At 43.5% G+C, this 18819-nt stretch overlaps 2 protein-coding genes across 3 annotated transcripts in view; both read left to right on the top strand.

Moving 5' to 3' along the window:
* The first annotated feature begins 9926 nt into the window (after positions 1 to 9926).
* Positions 9927 to 11522, top strand: LOC103316794 (venom acid phosphatase Acph-1-like). Its single transcript, XM_031929342.1, has 6 exons — positions 9927 to 10036; positions 10120 to 10211; positions 10279 to 10516; positions 10599 to 10882; positions 10947 to 11152; positions 11233 to 11522. The coding sequence occupies exons 2-6, from the start codon at positions 10130 to 10132 to the stop codon at positions 11452 to 11454; spliced, it is 1032 nt and encodes a 343-aa protein (XP_031785202.1). The 5' UTR covers positions 9927 to 10036; positions 10120 to 10129; the 3' UTR covers positions 11455 to 11522.
* A 939-nt stretch (positions 11523 to 12461) lies between these two features.
* LOC100121155 (neuroligin 3) overlaps positions 12462 to 18819 on the top strand; it is a 279197-nt gene continuing 272839 nt past the window's right edge. For both annotated transcript variants that reach the window (XM_016988579.3, XM_016988580.3), the window contains exon 1: positions 12462 to 13794. In XM_016988579.3, the coding sequence (XP_016844068.1) occupies positions 13401 to 13794 (394 nt within the window). In that variant the 5' untranslated portion in view covers positions 12462 to 13400. The remainder of the gene's footprint in view (positions 13795 to 18819) is intronic.

The raw sequence follows: 18819 nt of genomic DNA, 5'->3' as shown, positions 1-18819 counted from the left end.
TTATTGCAGCAACAGTACCGCGGAGCGTGCGGCCAGTCCAGTGTGTTAATAGGGATTATGAGGGGTAATAGAGGGCAATCTTTTAATATTGCCCGCCGGCAGAGATAAAAAAGCAAAAACAGAGCTGCGCCGGGAAATGAAAATTCCCCATACCGCGCTCGCGCAATAACAATTTTTCACGTCACGCGCCACTCGAGTGCAAAGCGCCGCAGTGCGCGGCGCCATACGTATATAATACATTACGCGATATGAAGTCGATCGATTTGTGCATTGGGACATATATTTCGGGCGCTATCTGCGATTCCGGTGCACCGGCCGTTTCCCTCTTTTGTGTTTTTCATTCTAAATGCCCGCGCGCTACTGTTTGCTCTAAACGAGTCCACTGGACACGTGGGCAGCACTGGAAAAAATTTTTCGTATGCCGGACAGCATTATCCATCCAAAATTTCCGACTGTGCGCAGCTCGTCGATAAAATTCGATTCTATCGACTGCGATGCTTGTTATTTCATTTCATTTTATTCGATGCTTGGCTGTAAATGTTGCGCTTCAATACAACCTTCTTGACCTCGTTCATGCGTTTCCATATTTGCATCGTTGGAAGGACACATGTAGGTGTATCTTGTTTCCAAATTCAAGTAAATACAATAAATAGGGAACAGTAACAGTCATACGTACGATCCGTATACTGCGATGTAAACAATATAAGGTGCATCGGGGCGCACTATGTATAGCAATTCTAATTACACCCTATACCACAAGCCGCAGTTCTCATTATTCGTTCGCAATTCAGCTTATATTGTTAAACTATGAATCTAGCAGGAGCACCGCGCTTATACGTTGGTTACTAATCAAATAATATTATATCTCTCAAAAAAAAACATTTTTCAAAAGTGAAAATCTTGGCAAGAAAAAGGCTAATAAACGTAGTGAAATCTCTAAATATAAAAATGTCAAGTAAATGTTTTTTTGCTATACGCATCAAAGTATCATTTTTTGGGAAAACATAATTTTAACTTTAATTTTATATCTTAATGCGTATAGCAAAAAAACATTTACTTGACATTTTTATATTTAGAGATTTCACTACGTTTATTAGCCTTTTTCTTGCCAAGATTTTCACTTTTGAAAATAGTCTTTTTTTTGTGAGAGATTTCACATCTTTTATAAAGCATATTCTTCTTGCTATTGCACTTCATTAAATCTTGATCTATTCGATAGACAACAAGCTACTATTAGTTCAGACATTGATCGCATCGCGCATATAATCTTATATCAATATATGCATATATACGTATAGCATTACATGCATATTATAATCACGTGTCGCCCAGTAGCAGACGAGTGTCGGTAAAGTAGATTAACTACTCTAACCACTGGTGTATAATATAATACCAAATATACTCACCGGAAGTCACGTGACCGGAGGAGACGAAAAATATCGGGAGAGGATGGAACCTCTGAACGAAATGAAATATACCGAGCAAATTTTCAACTTGCAATATTAAGTTAATAACTTAATATTCTTGAATGAACCTTTTATACATGAAAAATTAAGATAATATATTTAAGTAGATATCAACAGATTGAGCATACGCACAATAATAATGATTTAAATGTAATCGAGATTTTTTTTAAGATTAGGAACATCTAATTTCAAAGTATATAGGGTCGCGCCGTCGACAAATCGTACTTCGTACTTTTTCTTGCCAAAGCGGCATTTCGAGGTTACGGAGGGTCAAACATTTCAAGCAGTTAGCATGGCTTCGGAGCTTGCAAACAAGTCGGCAAAGAGAGACAATACTGGCCATTTTCATGCCGATAAAATGATCATCGTAACGTAATGTAACATGCCTGAAGCATATCATTACGTTGCGGGAGACATTATTTTAATGGCAAATTTGTTTGATTATTAACAAACGCAATCAGTGTAGGAAGGCATATTGAATAAACTCCATACGGCGCATATAAATATTGTTCTTTTCATTATTCATCATGCATGCGTTAATCATAACAACGAAGTTTCACTCACGCGTGTGATGATATGGCACGTATATCGAGAGAAAAATTGTGACTCATATAATTATAATCGATTCGAAATGATGTACCAAACTTGAAAGCGCGTAGCTTATAGAAAAATCCTTATTGATCTTCCGTGCTCGACATATTTCATCGTTTCTCGAACGCTCGCGGTTCCTATGTTTACGCATAGGTATATCGGCCAGCATCTGGCTCTCTCCCGCCATACATAGATATCGCTCTTGCGCATTACGAAAATTGGCTATGGATTTTATACCTGCAGAAATGTATGCGCGCTTGGTCCTCGGTCGTCGTGCGATATAAGCGTATCGCCGGGTATAAGATATAATTCGCGAGAGCCAGACCTTTTTCGACTCCGCTCTCGTGGAAGTGGAAAGGAGTAAAAAGTCGAGGGAAACTTGAGCCATTACATCGGCGATAGTTTATGTTGCCTATTTATTCTTCCGGCGTGCCAGTGCGCGGGCTAAAGTTTAAGAGGTCCGCGGCTGATATATGTGTATCGGAGCAACAACTTTAAGCGCGCACCGACTCTGTCTCTCCATTTGTTGGTGATTTTTTTTTTCGTTACGTGTGTACGGAAACGATGCTAGGAACCGCGATATCATGGAATCAACAGCCGATTAGATTAATTGGTTATCCTCTAGGTACAGGGGGGAATGAAGACGCTGCGTGAAGTTGGAAGATTTACGCTGGCTCTTTATGCTATACACTTCAGTTCGACGACGATACCTCGCTAAAAAAAATTTCTTTCAATGTACGCGAGTATTGAACTAGGTCAAAACGGCAAGCTTATGCGAGTTCTGAACATCGCTTACTTCGGCTATGCCTAATTCACAGTGCACCCAGATGGCGTACACCTCCAAGGGCACGACGTGCAGGAGTCAACGTTCGACGTTACGAAAAAGAGAGAGAGAGAGAGAGAGAGAGAGAGAGAGAGAGAGAGATCTGAAAAATGTAGCCGAAGAAAAGCTATGGCGGGACGCATCACGGGCCTGAATAATTCGCTCGGCATAAGAATCCTCGGGCAAGCACTCGTCGCGGCACTTCCGCGCGTCAAAATCCCGAAATCTCCGTACTCGCGCAAATAAAACAGACTGTGCTGCCCGCGAAAAAGGCGTCTGCAGCTTGGGGGCTCTGCCGGCAAAAGGGAGACTTGCGGCGCGGGCGCGAGCACCGTTAAAATAAAGATAAAGGCTCGAGAATCGAGTCAGATGTCGCGCACACTGCAGCGAGCGTCGACGCTGGTTCTCCCCCTTTCTTTCTTTCCATTCGTCTCTCGCTGCAGCTCGGGGCATGGATCGATTTCTGCGGATTTCAATACCCCGGCGGCTTCCTTGCGTCACCTATACACTCGCTACATGTACGCGCGCAAGCTCAGCAGCCGTTCTCTTATTCTTCTTCTTCTTCCTCCTCTACTCCTTTTTCTATTCACTCGAGCCGTTCTTTCTCAGTCCGTGACCTGAAACGACTTTCCATTCCAATGGCGGCGGGGTTGGCAATTAATTACTGCGCGCGCTGCCGGCGCGAGCAATTATTTTCGCGTTATCGTCTTGCAGTTAATATTTTAATTGTTGTTTTAATTTATAATTTTCCTGCAAGATTTTACTGCGTCGGTTGTCGCAGTGTTCGTGTTTCGTAACTTTGACGCCTTGGATTATCGATTCGGACGATCTTATCGAGGAAGAAAACGCGCTAGCCTTGTTGCGTACATCGTTACGTCCTTCTCGTATGAAAAAAAAACATCGAAATTTGCAACTTCCTTTGATAACAAGCCAACGTGAATATTCAAGTGTCATAGAAGGAAGCGAACAAGCTGACTTCCTGGTTTCCGGGGAGGTACAGAGGCTAATGACAATTAGCACCTCTTTCATTTACTTACACAGTACCGACTAGCTGCTCATTCCTGCAAACACTCTATTGTCGCAAATGACTTTTCTGAAAAGCGAGACGGAGGACAGAGTAAGTAGCGGTCGCGACGACTTTTCTTTTGACTCAAGGAGACGCGGAAATTCCTTTGACGCGCGATTGCTACTTTTTGGACTTCTTCGGATCGACTAACAAAAGTGGAATTTAATTCCTCTGCTTTTTACTCTCTCAAGAAGATCAAATGCTAAGTTTTTCAAACCAGTAACAGGCCATGTGTAGTGTCTTTAGAGTTCTATCCGAAAATTGTTGTTACTGGCACACATTGGCTGAAGTCGCAATTGTTGCGTAGCCGCGTGTACAGCGATAGAGAGAATCGTCACGGGGCCGCATCTTTTTCTTCTTTAATCGAGGAGTCGACTGATAAAAACGAAGCGGTTCAGGGCAAAGAAGCGGCGGGCTTCTTTGTGACCTATTGGCCACGAAACGGGCTGAATCGGAGCGTCGCTGCCTAAATAAGTGCAGGTCCATTGCGAGTCTAGGCGAGCCGTTGTGTTATTTAGATTCAAAGGTTGATAACGTATCGCGTCGCGTATAGTTTTTTATCTAGCTTGAAATAGCGTGTAAAGAAAATACATAAAAATTCTTTGTGTAGGTTTTCTCTCGCGAGTCCTTTGTTTTATGGCAGGGATGAGCGAGCGGGCATCGAAATGCGATTCGGCGCATGTCTGTATAGTAAACTTAAGTCGGAGCGGACCCTTTTTATGACTGCGCGCGAATCAACGCGGGTCCCAGTGTCGCCGAGAACTGGGACCTCGGTTGCGCGGGTAAATGCGTGAATGTGTTGGCTTTTGGAGGAAGAGTAGGACAAGGACGACAATTTGACTATATTTGACTTGTATTCCTTTATATCCTTTTCAATTTGCATACAACTTAACACGGGAGTGAAATAACAATTGCGAAGTTTGAAGTATAAGTCGAGGCGATCAGCTAGCACGAGCCGAAGACGAGTATTGCAACCATACGAGGTCACAAGCACGAAAAAATAGACTACTTATCGTGAGTCGGCCGATACGCTGCACGCTCGAGAGCTGATGTAAACGGTGCTGCAAGGAATCACTTATGCCATGCACGTGTATCGTATAATGTACCATTTTTCAATTTTGTATGATAGATTATGAATCATATTTCAATCAAGCGTTAGGCGTGCCGTAGTAACTGAGAACCTTCGCAAAAAGAATAACCCCCGGCCGATACCAATCGATAAGTCGTAACCTCATTCAGTCACCAAAAAAAAAGTAAGAAAAAAGGGGGGAACAACAATAACTCCAGACTTGTCCCTTTTTTCCGTCCAAGCATGCGCCTTTTTCGCACGAGGACAACTTGCTCAAGCCCCTGCAGTACAACGCAGCGCGCAGTATACCGGGTAAAAGATTATCCACAGCTCTCCACGTACGCTTTAGCCTCGAATCCCTTATAAATCCCTCTGCCCGACACACAGAGGTTCTACCGAAAAACTCTTTCTTTCTCCCTTGCTCGCAGCGATAACGGCTCACCTGCTAAGGTCCGATCTCTCTCTCTCACTCTCTCTCTCTCTCTCTCTCTCTTTCTCTCTCTCTTTTTCTCTCTATCTCTCTCGCTATCTTTCAGTCTTTTCGGTAAAGAAATAAACACGGAACTCCGGTGTGTGCATGTATGTTTGCGTGTACGTACGCCCGCTTGCGCTCGAAAAATGGAAGAGAACAAAGGCGCGGAGAAAAACCTGACTGTGAAAATGAAACGAAGCAGAAGACGGCGAGTTGAGGGGCAAAGAGAAAAATCCGGCGGGAAAAAGAAAGGGGCCGACAAACAGGACGAAATAGGAGGGCGGCGGAGAAAAAGCGGAAGAGGAAGAGAGAAAGAGAGGAAGAGGGAGGGAGAGAGAGAGAGAGAGAGAGAGAAGAAGCCCTGCCGCCGGCCGATTTATTATCTCGATAGTAGTTTTAGTGTGTGCCAGGCCGAGCAACGCTTTAAGGTTTTACGAGTACGCCGTGGAGGCTTGTATATAGACGTGCGGTAGTAAGGTGCCGTATCGTATAACCGAGGTGCAGAGTTGTACCTGCATATCCGGGAATTTATCATCGGGCGAACGTGCAACTCGAGGGGAAGTCGCCGACGAGCGGTGGCCGATAGCGCGTGCGGGGCAGAAGGGGCCGAATATAGACGATCTTGCTGCTGCTGCTACCGCTGCTATGTGGCTGACTTTATCGAGCAGGGATTAAAGATTTTGAAGTGCTTCGCGGGATGGTTTTTCTGCGCCCGCTTTATGGAACACGGATACGGGGCTTGACAAATGCCGGATGAGTCGGCTGTTGCGCTTCTAGACGCGCGGGACTCGTTTTTCGGGTCGATAAAAATTTAAGTCTACGGATGCGAAACAGTTGCTGCTTGAGTGAATAAAGTGGCATTGTTAGATTCGAAAAAAAAAACTGAGCAGTTGCTATAGGTATGTAAACATATATCAGCTCCTATGGTAACACGGATTTTATGATTTATTGTGATTCGAATGGTCTTTAATTGCATGATTAAAATTTAAATTATGATTCATTTTAATTTTAATTTTATAATTTTAACATTGTATTGAATATATTTTTGCAGAACATTTATTAAAAGCTCTGTCAACTTGATTAAAAATAGAGAGTCACAGAAAGTGTTTTAATTCGTGAGATTTTAATAAGCTGAAAATTCTCATCATATGAAATTTTAAGATTTGCTCGAGTCAACAGACTCCACTGTGATCAATAAAGATTATCACAGCTTATTTTCAATTTAAACGTTACATTTACTCTGTAACAAAGCACCAGCAACAAAAAACGTCAATTTTTGCAAACCACTAATAACCCTCAGACAAAGGAGAGCGAGTTAGTTACCTCGAAAGCCAGGCTTCAAACTCCCTTCGCTAGCAGCTCTACCATAGCTAGACCACAAACTTCGCAAGGCTTGGCCTTAACGATCCGGCTCGTAAATTCCTCGAGTAGGTGCGTCTCCGCGAGACAATAAGTATGAGTTAACGGCGTAGCGTCGTATAACGAGCCGCGTGAATCACCAGTAGAGTCCGCAAATGGAAATCATGGCCGAGTCGAGTGATTGATTATGATCCGCGAGACGGGACACGATCAAGAGGTTTATTCGTTTAATCGGCTTGGCGGTTATGAAGCCGCACTCGCGCGCGCTGAATGGGCAATTTTTTTTTACACCCCGAACTTGATCGAACTTGATGGGGTTTTGCGTACAACGGCTTTTCGCGTCCGAGATTTGGACTTTGATTGGAACATTTTTCATTGAGGTGACATGGAAACGTAATTGAGTTATGACATTTTTTTCTGAAATATCAAAATTATCGAAGCAACGTTTAATGAAGATTTTCCATCAAGCCCGTGGTTATTTTTTGTCAAGAATGTTTTTCAAATTTCTGAGTTTTATCGCATGTAAAACAAGAACTTTTAATTACCTTCAAATTGTAAATATGGAGCCGTATTTAATCATACCACATCACGACAGCAATCATCAACATTGATTTCACGTACCTTTTTAGGCACGACCGCGACACGGAAGTGCCTTATAGTTTGGTGTGCGAAAAATGTGTGAGATGCGATATCTCACGCAATTTTCGACCGATCGGGCTGAAATTTTAGGGGAAGTCTCCTTTTGCAAAAGCTAAAAAAATATTTTTTTTATCCCGATCCTCTACGTCGTTTTGAAATGCGGGTACAATTTGTTCAATTTTTAAGCGTTTTTTAAATAAAAATTTTCCTATGATGCGATTATCTCGGAAAGACTTTAATCAATCGGGCTAAAAATTTGTGTGCGAACTCCCCTCGTAATACTAAGCTGACAGATTTATTTTGGACTTGATCCTGCACGTATACGCAGAATGCGGTCACCTCCAAATATCGCAAATACGGTTTTTTAGCTCTAAGTCGAATTCTAAGCATTCTACAAAAAAAAAGTAAAATGGAAAAGTTATAGATCTTTGAAAAATGCAACTTTTTCCCATTAACCCATCAAATCATGAAAATGCTTAAAACTCGAGTTTACAGCCCAAAATCGATTTTTTACAGCTAAAAACCAATTATTTGCCATAAAACATTACGGATTTACGTTTTACATTAAAATATTAAGTGTAAAAGTTGTAGACATGTTTAAAATACAACTTTTTTCTATTGACATCAAATCATGAAAATGCTTATAACTCGAGTTTACAGCCCAAAATCGATTTTTTACAGCTAAAAACCAATTATTTGCCATCAAACATTGCGGATTTACGTTTTACATGAAAATGTTAAGTGTAAAAGTTGTAGACATGTTTAAAATACAACTTTTTACCGTGGCAAGCTTTTTTTTAACACTTTTTGACATACACAGCCCTAAAATCGATTTTTTGATACATAAATTCAATAATAACTTCGGTGCAACATGCCCCATCCAACCAAATTATTTTCAGCAATTTTCCTATATTATTAAAAGCTGAAAGTTATATTTTGACCTTTATCTCATACATATGTACAAAATTAAACCACTTTTTTAATTAAATTATAAAAAATGCATAATTTAGGAAATACGTAATCGCCGAATACAATCCGTGTAACTTGGCATCATATAATGACGTACGCTATATTAATTAAATCTTTTAAATCAGTATAATTCACTTTCAAAATTCAAGTGTATATACTGAACTAGAAAAACCTAAACAGGATAATACTGTATAAGCACCGACAGGCAGTACGAACGCGGAGCGCGAGCGTCAGCGGTCGTGCCTTATGCGCAAAATGCGAAGCGCGCCAGTTTGATTTTCATTTGCTTTGCTTTGCGCTCTTTAAAACCAATTAATTGCCTTTGATCATAATAGTAGAAAAAACATTTTAAAAAATATCGTGAAAAAGAAAATACAAGTTTTCAACATTTTACAAACTCCACGTAATGAGCTAGTTACTGTCTGTATGAATAAGTTTGAATATTTTGAAAAAGATGGAAATTTAGCCGTATAAGACCGCAGAGTTACTTGAGGCCAGACCGACCACGCTGCATGTGTTTTAAAAAAATTTTAGTGTAAAATGTACCAGACTGTTCTTTGATTCTTACATTTTCAAAATAAATGAGCAAAACAACTTCATGCATTCAACTTTTAATTTTCAACTTTTATGACCATACATTTTAAATATTAACTTTTTAACGGAATATCTTTCTTACCATATAAAGTTATATTTTCTAAAATTTTGTCCAGTATATATTAGCACAAAACGATGATAAGAAAATTGATTTAGTTTATCACAATAACCTAAAGTTTTTGATAATATTTAGATTTATTCTAATTACAAATTTCTGAAAACTTCAACTACGAATAAACATAACGTCTAAAGTTAAATCAAATAAAATTATGTAGATTTTACGATATGAGGAAACTTTAGATACGTACGTACTAATGTGTACAAAGACGATGCGTGTGTGATCACATATGTTTCTATTTAATTAGAAATAATTAATAAACGACATCCAAGTGTGCTTACTTGCCAGAGTATACGCTCTGAAAAGCAATGTTTCGAATGTATAATTAGGTTTTGATTTATTGTACACTTAACATTAGATCACGGTGTCTGCAAGCTAATATTTTATAAATTCTTACGTTTTGCAAATTTATTCTTCTAAGTTCATATTAAAATGCGCAATACCATTTAACTTGGTTTCTTTTGCTGACAATTGAAGGTCTCGACCGTTATGGAAAGTTCTCAGCAAACATTGAATTTACACAATTAAAGTCATTGTTAAAAAATGCCATTCGCGCAGCAGTCGGCCATGCATGCGCACACGGTCAGTAATTATAAGTAATTATAAGTAAGTCGCTTCTTTAATACATAAAATACATAAAAGTTTAATGATATAATCGTGACGATAAGTTTTGTTGCCTGTACTTAAAAAAGTTGTTAAAACTAACAAAAGCCAACTGTTTTACGTTTATCTGAAATTCAAACATTTCCCGAATAATTGTTCATGCTTCATTGTAGGTACAAGATGGAAACCCTCCAGTACATATTTTGCCTCCTCATTTGTGCCTCGTCTGGGTTCGGCTCGGAATCCACGCTAAAGTCACTCAGTGTGGTAACTATTTTATCGATCACTTTTTCTTTTCACGCGCATCATGAATTAATTAAAATATTCATAACATCGTACTTGTCATTCAGGTTTTCAGACATGGAGATCGTACTCCTCAAGCATATCCCACAGGATTCTATCCCACTGATCCCTACAGGAATTGATCGTTTGAGCCAGTGGGGTACGGAGGCTTAACCAATGTGATTCTTTTTATTTTTGATCGTTTTCTTCTTGCTCAAAAAAATAAGGAACGTCATTGCGCAACCGATATGATGAATTTTTGGGTGAAACCTTCTCGGCGTCCGATCTCTCCGTCACCAGCACAAACAGAGAAAGAACGAAGATGAGCTTGCTTCTCGTATTGGCAGGTCTGTATCCGCCGAAAGGCGAACAGGTGTGGAAGGACGCGATTAACTGGCAGCCAATACCCATAAATTCAGTTCCCACCGAAGTGTCATCCTTCATGAAGCCATCTACGTGCCCGACGTAAGTTCGAATCTGCACAACGCGAAATGCTGTAAGTTGTTCAGAAAGTGCGATCGTGTCGCGTAACCGTATATACTTTCAGCTACAAAAAAGAACTCGACAAAGTTTTGAATTCTGAAGAGTACAAAAGAGAGTTATCCCGCTATCGGGAACTCATGAACAACTTGACAACTTTAATCGGCCGTGAAGTTAACAAGGCAGAAATAGTCTATCATCTGTTCAATACTTTGACGTCCGAAGCAGCGATGAACCTTCCACTCCCCGAATGGACCGAAGCGTATTTCCCTAATGGACTTATCATCAACGCTACGCTCTTGGAGTACGAAACTAAAAGTTACAACGAGCAGTTGAAAAAGTTGAACGATGGTAAGCTACGCGCATGCCAATTAGTGTTTATTTCATATTGATTAATACGAATGAATTTGTTCAGGAATATTTGTCCGGAAAGTGCTGAACGACTTAGCTCTCGAAGACAGGAGCTCGGAGAGTAAACAAAAGCTCCACCTTTACAGCGTGCATGAAAACAACGTTGCCGCTGTATTGCAAGCGCTGAACATTTGGACGAATTCCATACCAGAATATGGCAGCGCCATTGTTTTCGAGCTTCATGAACGTAGTTCTCCTTACTTCATCAGGGTAACAATAACAATGGCAATTGCGAGCGATCGCATGCATTATCCGTCGTTTTTCAAACCACGCCAAAATTTATTTCACAGATGCTGTACTACAAGGGGATCCCTGCGGAGTTCGAAGTGCGCACTATCCCAGGCTGTTCCGAGTACTGTGCACTCGATGATTTTCTCCGACTCGCGGAGAACGTGCTGCCGCATGATGTCGTGGAATCATGCTTCGGACCACCTTCCGACTCTCTCCTCGTTCCGAAGACTAATCAAGTCGCATGGATGTATCAAAAGATCAGAGAATGGTTCTCTTTGTGAAGCATCAATTGGCTCAACGTCACTATGGATGTATAATGCTTTCTATAAATAAATTCAAACTACTGGGATCTTCGTTCAATTTCCTGCTATCAAACTTCCGGTACGCAGATACGCCGGTACAAGATCGCACTGGTGATAAATTACATCTCAGTAGAAAACGCACCCTCGCGATCCCCAACAAAGATTTTATTTCAAGAATTGCGCAAGCGCTAAGCAGCAGCGAAGCGATCTCAACTGGAGCATGTGCGTGCAATAATCGCAATCCAGCGAACTTGAATCTCTCAAAAGTCCGCTGTATGACGTATCGGCTTCCGTGTACACACAGACGCACACACAAGCTCACGACGGAGACTCGAGCCCGCGTTTCTTCACTTGCAACAGCAGCATCTCCCCCCCTCCTCTCTTTTTCTGCTTCGAGCGCGAGCTGCCGTATCGACCGTGCACGCGATCTCTCGCGCAGCTTTCGCCCTTCCGCCGCAAGCACTCGGAGGAGTGAGAGGGGTAGTTGTCACGAGTGACGATCAGCCTCTGACGGTTGCGCTGACGGGAGCTTGCGAGCTTTTTTCCGAGCGGCTTTATGAATGAAGCTGCTTCGTTTCTACCCTTTCCGTCACTCTTTTCTCTACTTCGTTGGATGTTTTCTGTACGAGCGAAGACTTTCTCTTCCTACAGCGCACAATTAAGAACTGCAGCGAACAGAGCGATACGACACTCAGTCGAGAAGGGAAATCGCGTAGACACGTAGCGCACCCCTTCCGCGCGGTGTATAAATCCTCGGGTGACCGCGAGCTATAAGCAACTCGTCGTCAAACTCGCCGGCCGCATCGTTGCGAGTCTCCCTCCCGCTCGCGATCCATCTCGGGCGTGACGCGTCCCGCGACTCGGTCAGGACCAGCGAGGGGAAGAGAGCGAGAGAGAGAGGGGGGTGCTTGCGCGCGCTGCTGCTGCTGCTCCGAGCATCGCGCAGGCGCCGGAGGCCGGCCGTCTCTTCGGCGGAGCACAGTCGACGCCAGTTTGTCGGGCCGAAGAGGCCTCCTAGTGCACGCTGGCGCGCGCCCCGCGTCTCGAGACATTATCTGCAAGCTGTAGCGGTGTGCGTGTGCGCGCGAGGTGTGGTTAGTGTGACACAAGGATTACTCGGGTGCCGAGCTTTCTCTCGAGAGCTCGAGAGCTTGCGTTGCCGGGTCGAGGAGTGCGCTCGTCCCTCGGGGAGGAGCAGTCGTAGCAGGAGACAGTCCTCCTGGCTGCGAGAAGGAACAGGGGGGGGGGGGGCAGAGAGCTTACTCTCTGCGGCAGCTCTAATACCAGTGCAGTTCCGTATCACGTGCTTGTTCCGACGGTCGCGTCGTGATAGTGAATATACATAGTGTGTGCGCGGGCCAACGAGTGTCTCGCTCGCGAGGCTTTTCTGTTTACGTCGCGCGCTGACCCAGAGAGTTCATTGATCGCTTCGACCAAGGAAGAGATAAAGAGAGAGAGGAGGAGGTGAGGCGGGCGAAGGAAGCAGTCGAGGACACGACTGCGATCGAGTGCCGGCGCTGGGAGGTCGGTCACCCTGTCGATCGGGATAATGAGACCGGTCTCGTTTGGCCAATCAGTCGTCGCAAGAAACTCGGGCACCGATCGAGCACTGCGTAGCACATAGTGCGGAGTCGAGCCGACTAGTGAGAGTCGGCGGCGGATGTCCTCGGTGCGCAAAAAGGCTGCCCCCGCGCTGATTACCATCTGGCTGGAGACAAGAAATGGGCCGACTCGTCAGCGGCTAACGAGGCCAGCACCCCCGCCCCGAGGACTGCGTGCCCGTGCGCGTATGTGATGTGGTCGGCAGCGAAAAGGCAGCTGGAGGTCGCCGGCAACCGGCAGCATCAGCAGCAGCAGGGGCAGCGCCTGCACTGACCTTCGCGCTGACTCTTTCTCTCTCTCGCGCGCTCCTGGAAGACACGAGGATGGGCTGCTGGTGGTACTTCTGGCTGGTCTGGCTGCTGCTGGCCGAGCACGGGCTGGCCGAGCTGAGCTCGCGGATCGTGCGCACTCAGTACGGCGAGTTGTCGGGTGTGATAGTGTCGCTGGGCAGGAATCTCGAAAACGTCGAGGTCTTCCGTGGTGTGCCTTACGCGTCACCGCCCATAGGCACGCTCAGGTTCATGCCGCCGGTCAGCTCGGCCAGATGGCACGGGGTCAGGGTGGCCGACAAGTTCGGCCCGGTCTGCCCGCAAAAGCTGCCCAGCCTCACAGAGAAGATGCCCAAGGGCAGGCTGGACTACCTCAGGCGGCTGATGCCGTACCTCAAGAACCAGAGCGAGGACTGCCTCTACCTGAACATCTACGCCCCCGTCCAAGGTAAGCCCGGCTTCCCTCTTTCATCTTCGTCTTCTTCTTATTTCGGCTTTCGAGAGCGAGGTCGACTATCGCTTTGCGGAACACACTGTAGGCCGGCCGGGAATTTACTAGGCCGCTCGAGCAAGACCTCGGGCTAACGACTTTCTGTAGTGAAGCGCTTTTTACGGACTCGCGCGGGTATATGCAGATTTTTTCGCCGTTCATGCCTGATATGCTGCGGGGATCGCGCTGTGCTTTGAGCTAACCCAATCAAAAACGATATAGATTCGTCGACGCGTTCATTTACCGCCAGCAGTAATCGAGCCTCGAAGCTCAATGTACACAGGGTCGCATAAGCTCTCAATAAGCCCCGGCGGAGAATAACGGCGCAGTTGAGCAATTGCTTTCCGAAAAAGCTTCGGCGCTGCAGTCATAGACTCCTTCTCCAATGTTATTACAGGCTCTATCCCGCGTGGATTCATAGATCTATAATGCGTTTCCATTATCATAAGTTTGCTTTTCTCATAGAGCTAGGAGCCTCGATCGCTCACCAAGCAGAGAAAACAGAAGCTTCGAGACCCGCACGAAGAATTTCGTGCAGATTATGCGGGAACTTGTCGGATTCTTGAGTGCGCGCCTCCACGCGTATATCAATCTCTTGTTGTCTCAGACAATCGGCGGAGCATTGCTCGCGCAAAGACAGCTCCGCTGTTTTCGTCAGCTTTGCTTCATCGCTATTCGATTCCGAGTCGCCGTGAAAGGGATGATCATTTTAAATGTCGCTGGAACGATCGAGTGAAACGGTATGCAGTAGAAAGATCCGCGCGTGGTCAGACGCCGGTACAAACGTTCGGCGTTTTTGCTTTACTTCGGTCTCGTTATACGTTGCAGTATAGTGTCACGCTATAGTGCAATGAACAGCGAGACAAGATACTTACATTTTTAACAAATTGCTCTACATCATTTCAACACTTTTCCGAGTGTAACATTTTCCTTACTTTTTAACTTTCATTAAAAAAATTATCTTCGAACTTTAAACGTTGAAAAACAGCATATCGTTCAGCCTAATCAAATCGAAACGAAGCTCCGGCACAAGGCGATCGGCGCAAGGAGAAAAGCCGGCACACGTCATCTCGGAGAATCAGTCCCGATCTGGATCGCGGATTCAAAGCTCAGCGAGAGGGAAAAAGACAGCAGAGCCGCGCTCGCGCGAAGACAGTCGATAGTTTCGGCGCATCGGAGCGTTCACTCGTCGAGGACGAGTGGTCACACGAGCCTTTGTCAACGTCAAACGCAGCACGCACGCGAAACGCCGGCTCTTTGACTATTGTATGGCCGACGAACAACAAAAGGAAGCCCAGGTGCACCGCGCCAACTTCCGCCGTTGATTTTCCCGACTTGAACTTTGACTTTATCTTCCTTACATGCGACTTGACTCCTGGATTCCATCGTCAAAAGAATTTCCCGTGAAGATCTTTAATTCGAAAATCGTACGACGTTTGTCCACGCGCACTGCTTGGGTCGTATTCGAAAAAACCGAGTAGGTAAGCTCTCCGTAAACGGTATAAAACACGCGTTCATTGAATAACCATCCCGAGTGCAGGCCCCGCGATAAAATCAATGCAGTATGCACAGTAATTTTCAAAACGTTGTACACGCAGATATACATCTCGTATACGTGCATACAGGGCCAAACTCGAGCGAGGCGGACGAAAAGAAAGTTTCGCGATTATATCTCTGAAATTGCATACCCATATTTCTGCTGCGCGAGTCGTCGCTTTTGTGCTACGTCGAAGAAGAGGCTGCATTTATATGTATCACATATACATTCCCTCCTGGTGCAGCTGGCGAGGGACGCAGGCACGCGCCACAACGCTGCATCGAAGCGTCGTTTTCTCTTTATTGTGCAAGTAAATCTGATTCCGCACGCACGACTGCGACAGATTGGTCCTTTCTTCTGTGCCGGTATCTATAGGCTTCTTCCATTTTTTCCGCCTCTCCAGACTCCTCCGCGCTTCTACCCTGCAGGCTTTGACTTCGTGCGCGGGCTTTGTAATACGTCTGACTGTAGCCTGCACGCGTGCGCGTTTTCCGTACACGATTCTAGCGATTGTTCCGAATTGATAAGTCATTATTCTCGATGCGGAATGTTGTTGCGATATCGGTACTTTAGTCTTTTATTGTGGAGTATGATATTTATTGCATCAATTTTTTCTAACTTCGGTCTTTGAATTTATTTCTGATGGTACTTATAATTGATCTGATGCAAAATCCAACCTCATGTCATTAAACAATCGATTTCGCAGGTGCTAATCATTGTGAACCTCGGTATAACTCGCACCTATATAACTCGCCGCACCCTACGAAGACTATAGAACAGTTCAATTTTGTTTGCGTCTAAGAACAGCACGATTCAAATCAATGTTTTCTTTGAGGAGTAACGTAACTCAACTTAGCGCATTTCCGAAACCACATAACTATTAACACGTTTTGATGCTTCCTGGCAACCGGCAGTTTCGTGGGGAGCAATGTATTTATATAGTTGCGAGCTTTATTTGCGTGATTTGGTCGTGATAATTTATTTCTTCGTGATCAGGTTTCTGCCATGCTGTAAATTAAAGCAATTCATTGTGCTTAGTTTACCAATATTGCTGCGCTTGAAGATGCTTCAGCATATCGCGAAAAAATGATCGTATCATACAGGTTATACTTTGTCACCAAAATCCATAAATGATGTTTCGATCACTCCGATCTGCTTATTAAACACGGTACTGAAATCAACAATCTCTCTTTCTCTTCCCCCCCCCATCTCTCTCTCTCTCCCTCTCTCTGCATTAAGCATCATTTGAACTTGAATTTGAAGTTCTGAAAAAGTTCTACATACAGTTACGATAAAAAAAATCATCGAAAGCAAAACAAAATCTCTCACTTCACATTTCCAATCTGAAAAGGCGATCGTGCGCGTAAACGTTATTGCAGCACCGAGCACAGTCTCGCTCTCCGACTCCGGTACTTGCGCAGTCTTACAATTAAACCTTACAATTTTCTTCCTCTCACAACCGTTTAACATTTCTCCCGATTCCGCGTCTCTCCCCCAGCACTCAGCATTCGTGCAAGCTCGCGATTACTTCCCTATCTCTTCCGCTCTCTCTCTCTCTCTCTCTCTCTCTCTCTCTCTCTCTCTCTCTCTCTCGCTCGCTCTCTCACTTTCTCCCGGATCCCTCTCTCGTGACTGGATTCTCGCGGCGGCGAAATTGAAAAGTTATGCCAAAGCCGCGTCGCCGTGTTTTCTGCTCGAAGCAATATGAGGCTGGCATACGATAGATCTCGATTCCGGATTTATCGCGCAGCTCGCTCTCTGAGCGTACGTATACACACGGATCCCTAACACGCGAGAGGAAAAACAGATGATTTCGCTGTTTGGTTCTGGCGCAGGATGAACGGGCGGGAGAGATCCGTGCCTCAAGTGGTCCTGTCGGAAGCGAGGATGATGGTATTGTGCTTTTAGGAGGGTGACTGGAATCCTTTGAAGTACTTTGTGACTTTTAAATAAAACGTTTTTTTATTAAGTTCGAAATTATAATGTGCCTAGTTAAATGTAGAACTGAAGGTAAATATTTACGCGTTTGTTGAAAGAATAACACTTTTTCAGTTTCTCTGTTCGTTATCAGATCAATACTTGTAACCTAACTGAGCCGTGAGATTCAACTGTGATAATTCATCATAGCTTTTCTAAACAAAAGATAAAAAAAATAAACGATAAAATTCTCACCAGAAAACACTCTCCTTGTCCGATAGGCTTGTAATAATTAAATTTAAAATTAGGTAATTGTATGAAAATGTTGATCATTACGAAGTTTTATTTTCCTGCAGAAGAGAGAATCTAAAAACTTGGAATGACTTTTTTATTGTCGTCTCGCTCGATGTGCAGCAAACGGCCTGCTAACTTTTACCATGACAATGCGGCGGCGAACGACCTTCGCTTTTCGAACGCCATGCAGTCGGAGAAAATCGATGAATTATGTACATCTATTGCGCGCGCTCGGGGTTTTGTAATTTAAATCGCGTTTTACTGTGACTCGATATACAGCCTGGCAAGTGTTGCGATACGACGCGGCAAACACATTCATGTAATGCGCCCAACCCGTGAATTCGACGGGTATGCGGACGGCATATAAAACAAACGTCAGAGAGCATCGTCCGAATTTTTTTGTTTGCTCGACGCTTCGAATGAAAATGGTGTTTAGTGAAACACTACGCCAGGCGTAGAGCTTTTATTTCATTCAGAGTGGAAAAAATAGGGGATAATCCAACTATGAAACTGGAAAAACAATCATCTAAAAGAATTCTGTTGAAGGGTGGGCAATTTTTTTACAAAACAAGGTGCAGATATTATTTTAAGTTTAGACCATTCTAAAAACGGTTTTGTCACTGCTTTATTATAACCAGACATTATACTGTTTCTCAATACAGACATTTTAGCATACAGAATTGGAGAAATAGACAATTTTCATATACGAATAAACGAACGCTGCCAATTCTTTGGCCCGTAGCTTCCTCCAACAAAGTTTATAGTTCCAATAGATAAAATATTGTTCAAATATACAGTATATAAATGATTTTTAAAATACTTTTAATCTTAATTATTTTACGAAAGGAGCACCCGTTACAATATCAAATCATATCATTTTCATGAAACAATTCAAACCTAAATATTTTAGCTCAATAACTAGTCGCCAAAATGGCTTAAAATTATTACAGCAAAAAGATATTATCGTTTTTTATTGTCATGAATTTTTGTAAAACGTTTGACAATTTCGTTTTGGAAATATGAATTTTTTTATGAAAAACCTTTTTCATCATAACACTTGAACGAAACGGTCAATCTGGAAAATCTTGGGGGAAAAATTAGGCAATTTTATGCTCTTTTAGATACACTATTGTTGAATATATTTTGCAAATCATATCATCAAAAGAAAAAGCAAAAATATTTTTTCAAAAATCGAAAAATGGCTATAATATGGCCATAAAATGGTCAGAATCATA

Source organism: Nasonia vitripennis, chromosome 4, assembly GCF_009193385.2.
Source record: "Nasonia vitripennis strain AsymCx chromosome 4, Nvit_psr_1.1, whole genome shotgun sequence".
NCBI classification, from domain to species: Eukaryota; Metazoa; Arthropoda; class Insecta; order Hymenoptera; family Pteromalidae; genus Nasonia; species Nasonia vitripennis.
The sequence above is the reverse complement of the archived record's forward strand: the minus strand, read 5'-3'. Positions and strand labels throughout refer to the sequence as shown.